The sequence below is a fragment of the Juglans regia genome, chromosome 8 (assembly GCF_001411555.2).
Source record: "Juglans regia cultivar Chandler chromosome 8, Walnut 2.0, whole genome shotgun sequence".
In the NCBI taxonomy this organism is placed as follows: domain Eukaryota; kingdom Viridiplantae; phylum Streptophyta; class Magnoliopsida; order Fagales; family Juglandaceae; genus Juglans; species Juglans regia.
The window spans coordinates 23,118,397-23,132,546 of NC_049908.1; the positions used below are offsets into that span (position 1 = coordinate 23,118,397).

Genomic DNA, 14,150 nt, shown 5'->3' on the forward strand with positions numbered 1-14,150 from the left:
GCAGTCCCTTTGAAAAAGAGTAAGGTCTATTATTAAAAAATTAATTTCTTTTCATGTGGATCCCATATTTATTCACTTTTTTCAAAGCGACTGCACGACGTTTACACACTCATGATTACAAGTATCATTTCTCATACTTGTCTTATCACTTGCGTCTAGGAGCGTAAACAAGTTGAGTTTGAGCGATTAGTTGATGGTCGAGCATTGTTTGTTTAATTTATGCTCGAAATTAGTTGGGCTCAAGCTTTTCATCAAGAGTAATGTTACATGTAGTCGTGGAGTGCGCAAATGCCGTGCAGTCGTTTTGAAAAAGAGTGGAGTTCATTATTAAAAAATTATTATTTTTTCATGTGGGTCTCGTATTTATTTATTTTTTTCAAAATGATTGCACGGCACTTGCGTACTCACAACTACAACTATCATTTCTCTTTCATCAAATTAGAATTTATGTTCACAAACATATCGTTTAACATTCGAGCGAGTTTGCATTAGTTCATGAGCTATTTCATTTAGATAAAATAGATTATTTATACTGTGTTTTATGACTTTATCTACAAATTTTGACAAACAACTTTTTTATTTTTTGCAAATATTTGTATAAAGTTTATTTGTGCGCAGATAAAATAATTATATTTTTAAGAATCCAAGTACCATATTTAGTATTAGGATCATAATCTATTCGAATATTTATAATTATAGAGATAATAATGTAAAAAATAATAAATAAAAAGTTACTCGAGTTTATATGAGCTCATTTATGTCGAACCAAGTTTAATACGAGTTGTGTGGTTTAATAGTTGAATTATAATTTTGTAAACTAATAATTTAATAAACGATTCGAGCTGAACTTGAGTATGGTCAAGCCGAACTTGAGTAGATATTCGAGTAATATTATTTATTTACAGTCCTACATGCGTTTGCTCAATTCTAGCTGCCTATCTTGATTACAACCTAGTAAACCTTCTACCTTTTGACTCTTCTTCTAAAGTTGCCACTTGCCATGTTGGCATGGTGAAAGGTTTCAATTCACTTAGATAGGTCAAAGCTTGATCCTAGGGCTGGGCGGCGAGAGCTCGCACGCCTAGGCTACCAGGGAACGAGGTTCGAGCTAGCCTAGGCTTGGGATTTCTCCCATCCGGCTTGCTTATATATATATATATATATACACACTAGTGCAGGAGAAACGTGCTAAGCACGTTTGCCTAGTTTACTGCAGTGGTTAATTTTAAAAAATAATGTAATTCTTAAAAAAAAATATAAATTTTAATCAATAAACAATTTTAATTTCAATAAACAATCAATAAATAATTTTATTGATTTTTACACTGAACAATACAAGCAATCAAATTATCTATACTTTAAATAAAAATGAAACGAATATAACAAAATAATATATCAAATCAAAAAATATCATCACATATGAGAATTCTTAAATAAAATATTTACTAAAATTTATTTGTTCTTCAAAGCAAGTGGCAAATAAAAATTATAAGCAAGGACCAGCTTGTTATATTTTTTAGTATATATTTTACATTTTTTAGCAATAACAATAACAATACTTATTATAACATTTGATTAGTTGACATTTCATAATTTTAGAATTATGCTAATAACTAACTAATTTTTATTTATGTATTTCCAGATATTACATGAGTTTTTTTATTGGATAGATTTTTATGAAATCATATTATCCGTATTAATTGATAATTTAGTCATTATATATATTGGTAATGAAGAAGTTAAAAGTCTAATTACCTTAAAATATTGCTAAAAAAGAAGTATTTGTAAAACAATTAATTGACTTAAAATATTCTCTTTTTTTTCTTGACCCATACTGCTTTTTTGGCCATTATAGGCTTAGAGCATGTTCATGTAAGTGCTTGATAAGGGTGGTATTGAAGGAAAAAAAAAAACCATGTTGGTAGTGGTGCTGTGTCTCGTAGATATACCATGCTTTAATGGCCAGCTAGTTTGCTCGCAACCCAAGAAAAACATCTCCCTATATGTAATGCTGTAGTGAAGAAACATGAGGATACTCTACAAGTCTGGCCACATTCGTAAACAATGATCTTACGATTTCAATCCAGAGCACACAAAAGATAAGAAAGTTGTTGTTTTCAAAGCTGCTACCGTGATCTAACGTTGAGTTAACGGAGAGATAACGGAAAACAAGAATTTTCGTTTAGTAGCCGTTTCATAGCCACTTATATAATAAGTATAGATATATATTAAAAAATAATTTATTTAATAAAACGACATTGTTTTATTATTGGGTTTTGATATAAAATCCCTTTCTCCCGGCACCTTTCATCTTCACGTCTCTCTCTCTTTCCGTTCAACCTCCTCTAAGTCCTCTCGAGACGTTTAGATTCGAAGATAACTTGAGATGAGTTGAAATGGATTGTAAATAGTAATGAGATGAGTTGTGAATAGTAGTAAGATTTGTGAGTTAAAGTTGTTGAATAGTAATGAATAGTAGTGAGATGAGTTGAAATGAGCTGAGATGAACTGCAAATCCAAACGTCTCTAGTCTCTCTATTATGCATTAGGTTGCCCCCATCCGGTCATCTTCAGTCTTTCTCTCTCCCTCTTGTTGTCACCCCTAATCGGTATCTCTCTCTCCCTCTTGTTGGTGTTTGTTCACCATGGTTCACTGGTTTTGTCGCTTTGGATTTTGTTTGGTTTCTTTGTAAGTTTGGTTCACCGTAGTTCATTGGTCTCTTTGGTTGGTGGTTGATTATGATCTTGGTCAATGCTCTCTTTAGTTTTTTTTTTTTTTTTTTCTTGGGTGGACAAGGGTTGACAGACGGTCTTGGGAGCCAATCCGCCCCCCGCCATCAGGCCGGGGGCACCCACCCACGAGGGCCCAACTCTCCCCCTACCCATGTGAGGGCCCAAGTATTGTTTAATACTTGATCCCTCACGAGTTGAATCCTTTTTTTTATAGCTTCTTTTTAAAAAATGCTAAGGACCATATTTATTATTAGAAAATGCTAAGTAAATCGAGAGGAGTGACCAACAAGTGTTACCGATATGGCATTCATGCGTTTAAAAAAAAGGAATGCATTGTTCGGTAATACATGTGGGTCACTCCTCTTGGGCATTGTAGCAGCACCCGTTATTATTTTGTGAATTCCAAAGTTCTTTTTTTAATAAAAAGAAAATTTGAAAATATGAAGGGCCAAATAAATATTTAAGGCCTGTTTAGGAATACAATTATTCTCAAAACTTATCAGATTACTTTATTACTATTAACAAACAGTTTACTATTATTAATAAACTATTTATTATTATTCACAAATTATTATATTATTATTCATAAATTATTTCACTATTATTCACAAAAAATTTAAGATACTCTTAATATCCAAACGAAACCTTAAATTATGGCATTGTTAAAAGGATCTCAATGAATATAAGGCCTTCAAATAATTGCATTAAAAAGCCAAAAGAGGTTTATTTCCCTCATGTTAGTTTCATTCTAGAGATTATGAATCTTAATGCTATTCTTAAGAGCTTTTCTTTCTTTTCTTTTTTAATAATTGATAACCAGACAATGCAATCAGCTAAATAATTAGAACAGTTGATTATTCCATATCTGTAGTAGATCAATCCATTTCTTCTACTTCAACCATTTTTACAAAATTTATAATATACGGATATATATATATATATTTTTTATATTAGACAAATAAAATTTTAGATTATTTTCATTTAAAAAAAAAATACTAAATGTACTTAAGAAAAATTTACTTCAGATATTGATATGTTGAAAATCAAGAAATTTAAAATTTAAAATTTGATTTTTAAAAAAATGACAAAATAAGTCTTGTAAATAAACTTGTAAGTACATGTAATACTATTATTAAAAAAAAATACTATTAAATTTAGAGAGACATAATATGTGAATCTTTGATTTGTTTTTTTTCTAATATACGGATTTTTTTTTTAATATTAGACATAAAATTTTAGATTACTTTCATTTAAAAAAAATAAGAAAATACTAAATGTACTCAAGAAAAACTTATGAAAAACATATTTCAGACATTGATATGTTGAAAATCAAGAAATTTAAAATTTAAAATTTAATTTTTAAAAAGATTGACAAAATAAATTTTGTAAATAAAATTGTAAGTACATGTAACAATATTCTTAAAAAAAAATTACTATTAAATTTAGAGAGACATTATATGTGAATCTTTGCATTGCTGTCCACTAGTGGTCAGAGAGTAGTATGAACCCTCCAAGTTGTAATGATGTGGTGATTTGATCATCTAATTCATCCGATAATTGCCAAAGTCATTTTGATTAATTGGCAACATTTGATTTCTTATAGAGAGAATCAAAGATCAAATCTCTCCTCCCATGTATAAAAAAAAAAAAAATCATCCGATAATTGAAGAAGATCTGATTATTTAAAAGTATATATATTAACTAATTAAAAATTTGAATTACACATAAGAGTAATGTTATATATAGTCGTGGAGTATGCAAGTGCCGTACAGTCACTTTAAAAAAGAGTGGTGTTCATTATTAAAAATTTAATATTTTTTCATATAGGTCTCATGTTAATTCACTTTTTTTAAAATGATTGTGCGGTGCTTATACACTCTTAATTGCAATTATCATTTCTTTATACATAATATTATTATTTTTAAAAGAATATTACAAACAACAATGGTAACCGAATAATCTTTCGAAATTAAAACCAACAAAATATCCATCTTTCAAAATAATGTAAAAACTTGAATAAAGAAAAATATTTATTGTATTATTATATTAAACATATAATATCTTATCTGGACATTTTCCTTTTAGGTTTCAAGCATATAAAATCGTGTTGGTGGGTTTGATAAGTAAAATTAAGCACAGTGATAAAATTTTGTAATGGGAATTTGCTTGAAAATTTTGTTTACTTCATAATTTCTATATAAAAAGAAAAATAAGAAATAAATCTAAAAACTCTAGACGATGTCGTTTCTTTGTGTTTCGCAGATTCCTTCCCTTCCCTTTATATATTCATATCTGGTTTCGCGTTCAGAAATCTCTCCTAATATTACTTTCTTCTTCAGCAATCCTCTCACCCTGTCTCCGTCTTTCTGATACAATCAGCCATGTCTGGGGATTCAGCCAGTGCAATTCAAAGAAGCCAAGTAAGTTATCTGGATTCTGCTTTTTCTTTTTCCTTTGTTCGGAAACCGTGGGAAATTCGATGGGAAATGTGAGAATCTGAGAACTGCCCCCCCTTTTTGTTTAAGTTCAAAACCCATTTTCAAGTTTTCTAATTTTCTTCTATTTTCATAAAAATCTCTCCGACAGACTATTAAGTACTTTACTAGCAATATTCTTTTCTTTTGTTTCGCTTCTTTGGAATCTTGGGAGAAGTATTGAGAAAAATTGGATCAAGTTTGCTTTTTACTTGTTTGGTGGCTGGGAAATCTTGGGAAGAAAGAAACCTTGGAATCTGTGTGTTTATATTTGGAAAGCCCACATTAAGTTCACATAGTTTTTAGGTAACCCGACGGAGGTAGGTTAAAAGTGTTGATTCTGGTTATGATAATCACAGGTGGATTTAGTGGACTTTATTGACTGGTCTGGGGTTGAATGCCTCAACCAAAGCACTAGTCACTCTCTTCCCAATGCTCTCAAACAGGTAATTTGTACGAATTCTTTTATTTTCGAGTTTTAATATTCATTGATTTACCTTAAATTATTGAAAATGATATCTTGTTTTTTCAAGTGGTTTGGCTTTTATTTGAAGGATTATGAGGTTTGTATGATAAACAAACTAGTGCGGTTCTTTTTTGGATTGGGACCGGAAATCTAGGAATAAAGTCCCGACTAAACCGAGGTGCGTACACTCTCGGTAAGGAGTTTCCGGTAAGTGCACCTCGGATAATTCAAGGAGAATTAATTCTCCCAATTCAATGGCTTCGAGTGTCAGTACGGAGTTTCAAAACTCAGGACGCCCGGTTTATATGGCTCATTCCGGGACCACTAGTGTGTTTAATTTGTAATTTATTGTTGCTGCTATTTTTGTTACTTTTGGCATGATTGCTTGTAAATATAAAGGGAAAGCAATTGTACCCATAAATTCTTCCATAGAATGTTCATTGAAGTATAAAAGTCAGAGCGATTTTCAGGGGCCACACCCCTTGGTGAAAAGTCAGTGATTTAACTAGTTCCGTGTAGGGAAACTTCCGAGGGTGCGGTGCACGGGACCGGAGTTTACTCTGCATGGGTGGATCCAAAGGGCCCTGCCTTGGGGAGGTTCCCGACATAAAAAAATAAATAAAGTAAAAGGCTCATGTTAGAAAAGCCATGTAGCCAAATTCTACTTGGCTGACTGGGAAAATCCTTGTCTAAAATTTATTCATTTTAGTATCTGAAAAACATATTTTGGAAGGTAAGCTAGTAATAATTAATCTGTTTCTTCATGGATTAGGGTTACAGAGAAGATGATGGATTGAATCTGGAGAGCGATGCAGATGAGCAGCTCTTGATTTATATACCTTTCACTCAAGTTATAAAGCTGCATTCTCTTTTGGTCAAAGGACCTGAGGAAGAAGGTACTTGTCAATTTAATTCTATTGAATACCTACCTAGGTATATTTTAAAGTAGTTGGTATTTTTAACTTATAATATGCTATAATATATTTAGATAATTCACAATGATTCAAAGTCGGATTGCATTTATGTCAACTGATTTTAAATCAATGACATCTCCTCCACCATGAACAAGGGGTGCAGGGTGAATTAATGGGCTCAATCCCATATGTGCGAGGCTAATATTGATAGAAAAGTAATGTTTTATAATACTTTTAACTTTTGATCATGTAATTTTCTTCTCCAGGCCCTTCTTTTGCTAATATATGTTATCATTTTGTAACTTGTACAATGGAAACCTCTTAGTTAATTAATCCCTTATTATTTCCAAATTACAAGGATAGAATCGTAAGCCATTCTTTTCTCATAAGTTTTGGAACCTATGTCTTACCTCTTTTGAACACACTTCCAGACTACATTCCTTATTTACCCAATCCCTAAATCCAAGTTCTGTTCTAACTTCCCCCCTTTTCCAATCTATTCTTTATTCAGGATGGAAAAAAGTTGCATGTATTTTAGGTGCGTTTTTGGAATGTAAAATGACAGAAGTCCTTGATCTATGATATGGTAAAATAACAAACATCTACATATCCAACAAATCTAATGTTGATTAAATGCAACGACTACTGATGAATGCCTCAACGATCCACTACTCAAGAAAGGCCTTTCCCGCAAATGACCCAAGAATAGGGAACTCTTCCATTCTTCTCTACCATTCACACCATTATCATTTGGAACACTCCCTAATCATGAAGACTGAATTCCATGATTTCTTTTTTTTTTTTTTAAGTAAAAATTTATTAATGCCAATAGGCTCACCCAAGTACACTAGATGTATACAAGAGAAAACACCTAGTTGGGGTGCTAAAAAAAGATAAGCCCAGCTAGGAAAATGAACCTACCAAAGCATTAGCCCAAGCCCAAAGACGTGCCTACCCCAAACCACCACCAGTGCACCAATACCTATCCCACCAAACCAGAGTTTGCCCATACACTGAGCCACTGTAAGTTCCCCAATACACCTCAATACTTGTAAACTCCGAACGGGCCTATTAAAAATATACAATTGGTTTTGTCTTCCCTCTGGTCCTTCCTCCACTTAAACTACTTCCCCTATCATCATACTTGATTGCCCAAGTAAGACGCTTTAACTCTTTGCTCTTCTTAGATCTTGATTTTGCGCCAAGTACATGACCCGACTCTATTGCATTGAGTAGTGCTGTGAATTGGTCCTTGAATCCTTCGCAAGTGATCCCCACACACTGTTGTATCTCATTTACCTTGTCCAAAACCCAATCCGATGATCAAATATATTGTTAATCGGTGGGAGGGATATCAACAAGGGGACAACATCTTCTGTAGTCTCCTCTCCAATCTATGGACCAGGCCCCAAAAACTTCCCCTCGCAAGGCACCAATGACAACCCCGTCCTTTCCCTCCACACCAGTTCCTAAAACTTGTATCTCCTCCACAGCACTATTGATGTTGTCACCACCTTGGCCAAAGCTATGTGTTAACCCACAAGATACCTAAAGAGGTACACCAATTCCCTCCGACATGGGTGGTGGACCTATGGTTGCCATTTGAATTTTGAGGATAGCGGAAACTCCCCCAAAACTTGGCAATACCTTAGGTTCCAATGTGGGTGTCATTGATTCGATGAAAAGAGCATTGACTACGCAACTCGTTGGCGAATTCTAAGTCACCTTTGGTGAGGGGCAGTCCGTTTTGGTCGCCTCCATGCCAACACTTGATGCAGATTCCACTTTGAATGTAGATGACCCACTTCTCCTTTTGACCCTCCACACTTGCCTGGGTCTAGGTATTGAAACTGGGCCAAACCCAACTTTCTTTTTCCCTTTATCTAATTTTTTAGCATTCGGCCTACACTTAACACGCCAAGCTCGCCCTTATTGGGCCTTACAACTCCATTACCACCTCTTAGCACACCGAGCCCTTCAATTTTTGTTGATAACATAGCAACTGCTGCCTTCAACTCAGCAAGCTGGTTTTGCATCTCTATTAATGTACAGTGTGCATGCCATTGGGAAGACCCAAACCATCCATGCTTTCTATCATATTGTCAGCGGCCCATAAACTTTTCATATGATTATATGGTTCAATATACCACCCCCCTGTCCACTTATAAAAAAAAGAATATATACCACCCCCAGTCCACAACCCTCCTCTCCTCTTGGACATGGTAATGCCTTCTGAACTCTTTCACTTTCTTTCCCTTTCTTCTGCTATTCCTCTACTCACTCCTCCCCCACATCTACCACTCCTTTGTCTCCTGTTCCATCGGGCATTGACATCAACTGTGGCACCATCATTGAGAGCCTTTTAACACCTTCCCTAGTCACCACCTTTTTCAAAACCCAAATTAGCATTGACCATGTCTAGACTTTTGATTCCATCCTTGACATCCTCGACATCCTCTGTGCGATTTTTGTCACATTCTTTCACTGTCAGTGCTAGAATGGTGGTGTTCCTCCCCTTAGCAAGCTCCTAGGTCAGAAATAATACAACACCATCGGGCATTGACATCAACTGTGGCACCATCATTGAGAGCCTCTTAACACCTTCCCTAGTCACCACCTTTTTCAAAACCCAAATTAGCATCGACCATGTCTAGACTTTTGATGCCATCCATGACATCCTCTGTGCTATTTCTATCACATTCTTTCACTGTCAGTGCTAGAATGGTGGTGTTCCTCCCCTTAGCAAGCTCCCAAGTCAGAAATAATATAACACTCTCAGCCAACAATTATATTCTATCATTCCTTAAACTAAAATCAACTGCATTAACATCAGTAATTTAATCATTGCCACCTCATACAAGAGAGAGTGTGCACCTTTTTCTATCAATGAAGCTTTGAAGTCAGCTTTGGACTTGGCAAATGTTACTATATTCAGGTATCAATGCCCCACTGTGATATTGTCTATCTTGGAGCTGTTGAGCTCAGGGCGATTCTGGCACTGGCTTAACTGGGTCATACTCATTTCTAATTTGGATTTTACGGGAATAAAATCCCTAAGCCAATTGCCCATATAATCTGTCATTTTATGTATCAAAAAACCTATAAAATTGGAGGTGCTCTTGTAAAGTCATGTTAGTTTAGTGTAGTTTTGTTGTAATTGGCAATGGGGAGTTTTTGTAAAGAAAAATCATATTCATCATCTCCACACCACACATGATGTTTTAAGTTTTAATTTTTTTTTTTTCATTACCAAATATGTGGTGTATGAATGATAAGTATAAGAACTTATTTAGTTTAGGAAGAATAGAATAAAAAATAAATAAAATAAAAAATAAATGTGGTGTTTGGTGTGTGGGATGATGAGTATCAAAGTTCTTCCGTAAAATACCTGGTATATTGCCTGAGGAGGATGAATACATCATATGTTTTTTTTTTTTTAAATAAAAATTTGTTGAGCCTGTTTTCTGTATAATTTCCCCCAAAATGAGTTTGGAGCACCTTTTCCAAGGAGGTTATTTTATTTATTACTCACCAATCAAAAGATGTTATATCCTAATTAGCTGAAGTCTTGATAAGTTTTATTGGCATAGTGATTTTCATGTTCTGACTTCAGATCCCTTTTGTAGTTTATCCTAACTGCATGCCCTTATCCTTTCTTCTTTCTCTCATTATCTTCCCCTCCCCCGCCCCCCTCCCGCGCGTGCACGGGGGGCAAGAAGCGTAGGAGGGCAACCGGAAGTAGCTTCCTTACCTGGATGTGACTTGGGATATCTCATTTTGATAAGTGATAATGGTAGGTGGTGTATAAGATCTCACATTGCTTGGGAAGGATAAATTCTTGCTCTTTACAATGTTCCAATGGGGCTTCAATTGTATTATTGACTAGTCCTTTTGGAGTATAGGTCATGTGGTTTGAACCTTCCATTGGGGTGTTACAAATAGTATTTGAGCCTATCCCAACCAGAAATGTGGGACCATGCCACCTATGATGGACTAACCTGACGAGGACGTCGAGAATTAGGGGGGAAGATTGTGATATCCCATTATGATAAGTGATAAGGGTAGGTGATGTATAAGATTCCATATTACTTGGGAATGAGAAGTTCTTGTTCTTTATAATGTCCCAATCGGGTTCCAATTATATCATTGACTAGTCTTTTTGGAGTATAGGTCATGTGGCTTGGGCATTCCATTGGGGCGTTACATGACCATAGTAGCATGTTATTTGTTGGAACCGGACCGGAGGGGCTTAGACAGCAGGAAGTTGCGGATGCTCCCTCAAGTTGGGTTTTAGCCATAAGTTAGACCTCAGCCCCACTAGAGAATTCAATGAACCCCTTAGGCAGCTAATGGCAATAGTCTGGGGTGAATCCATATTCGGGTCCAGACTTCGGACCTAGTACATGCCAAACCACTTGGGAGTAACCCAAGGACCATTGAGCCATCACCCTTGGTGGTCTCTCAGTATATTCTTAATTTTGAGTGAATTCTTGTTATCTTCAGATATGTATAGACTGCATAGACTTTGTACTATATAATGCCCCATTTTTTGGCTTTTGTGTTATCCAGTATCCTAACATTAACATTGTTTTCCAGGTCCTAAAACAGTGAAATTGTATTCAAATAAGGAGAACATGGGCTTTGGGTATACTTTGATGATAATTACTTATGTTGATATTATATTTAGTGACCAGCACTGTTATTAACTTATGACTGTGATGACAATGGCAGCAATGTCAATGACTTTCCTCCAAGTGATACAGCTGTTCTATCCCCAGATGATATCAAGGTTGGGTTTGGTGACAACATTTCTACCGCAAGGGTGTTTCCTATTAATGAAAAATATATGTTTAAGTTAACAATATATATAGTACTGTTAATACATATACATACGTACGTGTGTGTGTGTATATATATACATATATATTGTTTCTGGAATGTTTGCTGTACAATTATATTTGGCTGATACTTTACCTTGTATACTTTTGCAGGGGAAACCGATAGTTCTGAAATATGTCAAGTTTCAAAATGTTCGTAGGTATGTTAAATCTCTCTGTTTTGGTGCGCTCCGTTTTTATCTTCTTTTATTTGCATTATATTAAAAATTAACATTCATGTATTCTAAAATGTTGGATCAGCTTGACAATTTTTATTGAGGATAATCATTCTGGCTCTGATATCACAAAAGTACAGAAGATTGCTCTGTTTGGAACAACGTAAGTTTTTAGCCATACATCTGTCTCCATTTTCCTTCCATTTCCTTTCTTGCTTTACTGTTTATTTTTGCAGTTCTGTTTGCTTCAAATATCTTATAGCCATTTCCTTGTTTTTAGAGGAAATCATATGTTCAATACCACAATTCCTTCTTGTAATTTTATCATTTAATAGGCTAACCAGCCTTTTGCCCACCAATAAATAAGAGGTTAGTTAGAGATTAGTCACATGGACTGCTTGTGTTGTTGTATCAGTGTACTTTTAGGTATGCTTGTTTTCATTAATATTGAAAGCATAAAATGTTTTGAAGTTTTCCAACAAAAAAAAAAAAAAGAGAAGGGAGGGTTTCTTCACATATTGATAATTGCAGTTTGGCTGTTAAAATAATAGCTATATTGTTGAGCACCATATGGGTCGAATGGCACTCCCCCTAGTCTTCAGGAATCATGGGGTCCGATGCTTGGGCTTCAATTCCCGTATTAGGTCTATGGTGCCCAAGTTGCCTGGTGGGAAAAAAAAATCCAATGGACATGCTCAATGATTTGCTCAGGTCAGCAGTGTTTGATGGATCACAATATATGTTGCCCAACAGTTTAGGAACTATCATAAGATGTTGCGATAGGTTAGCATGCATACTCTCCCTGACATTCCATTGCAATAGGTTAGTCTCTGATTTGACCGAGCTATCACCTATTGTCCTCCTTGTATGGTTTTGTTTTGTTGACTTTTTCTGTATGCAACATAGTTGGAAGGTCAGCTTGTATTTTTCACCAAATCAAAGAGCAGATAACTTTATTTCAGAAATGTCACATGCCCTGTCCCATTCTCTGATTTCTGACATGCTGTTTTCTGGGCAGAGCAAAAATTGCATCATTCATTTTTATAGAAATATCCTGTTACATGATTTGGAATTTTATTGTTGGCCATTGTAATATGGTTACATCATTAGTTGCCATGATATATTTTCGTCTTGAACTTGAGAGATCCATGATATCAAAATGGCAATGAATTCGGAAATATGTCTTGTAACGCAGGGTGGAGACAACAGACATGAAGGGCTTAAAGAAGATTGAAGATCATTGACACTGAAAAGAGGAGATGATAGAAGTGGATGCATAGATGCATTTGGGTCGCTAGGAAGCATGTTAAGGCTTCTCATTCTTTTTCCTTTTGCAAAATTTTTGATTAAATTTACAACATAGAACTGCGTCAAGAATGGGAGCTTCTATGATTATCTGTGTGGACTTCTGGCATACCCTTTATCGGTGTGGTTGTGGCAATTTGATGGATTCTTGCATTTGAAGTTGCATAAAATTCTGCTGAATTGTTTAGTTGATAGGTTATTTTGATCTAGAAACTTGCTCTGCAAGCCAACTTGGTAATGAACTGCATGAAATTGTGATAAAAGTTTCTGACAAGCATCGACTGTTTTGTTTTCTTTGTTCTTTTAAGTCTCACCTAAATTCATTACTGTATGCATGCTAACCTGTTGCGTAAACAACCTATGACTGTAGGCCCAAATAATCAAACGAATCAGGTCTATCATTTTTTCGGTCCGGTTCGGTCTGGCCTATTTTTTTATTTGTTTAAATAATTAATAAAAAAAATTATTTAAAATATTAAATTAAATTAAGTGATTTATTAATGTGAATTATGTAACAAACTCAATAAAAAAATATTTTATATGATCAATGATAATAAATTAGATAAAAGTTATATTATTAATTTATATATTTATTATATAATTAACTAATTGATATTATATATTTGTTAATTCATAGAATATTAACAAGTGTTAATAACATATTTAAAATTTTATATTGTTAATAGTGATAGGTTAGATAAAGATATATATAAAATATTGTTAATTTATAAAATATTAACAAGTATTAATAAAATATTTAAAATTTTATATTGTTAATTGTACAATTATTATATATATAAAATCTTTTTTTTTTTATTCGGTCCGGTCCGAAAAAACCGTGGACCGGATCGAAACTTTTTGGTCCTCTAAAACTTGGACCGGTCTCAGTCTCGATCCGGTCCGGTCTGGACAGAAACAGTCGATCCGTTTGGTCCGACCGGACCGTTTATCACCCCTAATTGGTTCGGCCTACACCCGATCTACTACTTTTTGGCAACAAACTATCTACACACGCCCCATCACGCAACTCCTCAAATGCTAATATGCAAGAACACTATGGAACCATGCCAAAAATCTCGACGCATGACTCTAACGTGCAGCTTGGCCTGCGCATGGCCACCATGTGTCCCTACTTCGAAAAGCCTTTTATGGCTACACATGTCGTACCATTAGTTTTTTCATCCCAAGATCTATTAGATTTGACC

The 14,150-nt window shown here is 34.6% G+C and overlaps 1 protein-coding gene across 1 annotated transcript; it reads left to right on the forward strand.

Annotated features, from left to right (window-relative positions):
* Positions 1-5,046: 5,046 nt before the first annotated feature.
* On the forward strand, positions 5,047-13,238 carry LOC109020791 (PITH domain-containing protein At3g04780-like). Its single transcript, XM_035693403.1, has 8 exons — positions 5,047-5,153; positions 5,567-5,653; positions 6,446-6,569; positions 11,184-11,232; positions 11,319-11,376; positions 11,579-11,625; positions 11,726-11,803; positions 12,836-13,238. Exons 1-8 carry the CDS (start codon positions 5,115-5,117, stop codon positions 12,882-12,884), a joined length of 531 nt encoding a protein of 176 aa, XP_035549296.1. The 5' UTR covers positions 5,047-5,114; the 3' UTR covers positions 12,885-13,238.
* The last annotated feature ends 912 nt before the right edge of the window (positions 13,239-14,150 follow it).

What these genes read in the sequence shown, in the direction of transcription:
- LOC109020791 (XM_035693403.1), top strand. Translation starts at nt 5,115, where the DNA reads ATGTCTGGGGATTCAGCCAGTGCAATTCAAAGAAGCCAA. An exon ending in GTGCAATTCAAAGAAGCCAA is followed by an intron (nt 5,154 to 5,566) that starts GTAAGTTATCTG and finishes TGATAATCACAG; the next exon opens with GTGGATTTAGTGGACTTTAT. An exon ending in ATTGCTCTGTTTGGAACAAC is followed by an intron (nt 11,804 to 12,835) that starts GTAAGTTTTTAG and finishes CTTGTAACGCAG; the next exon opens with GGTGGAGACAACAGACATGA.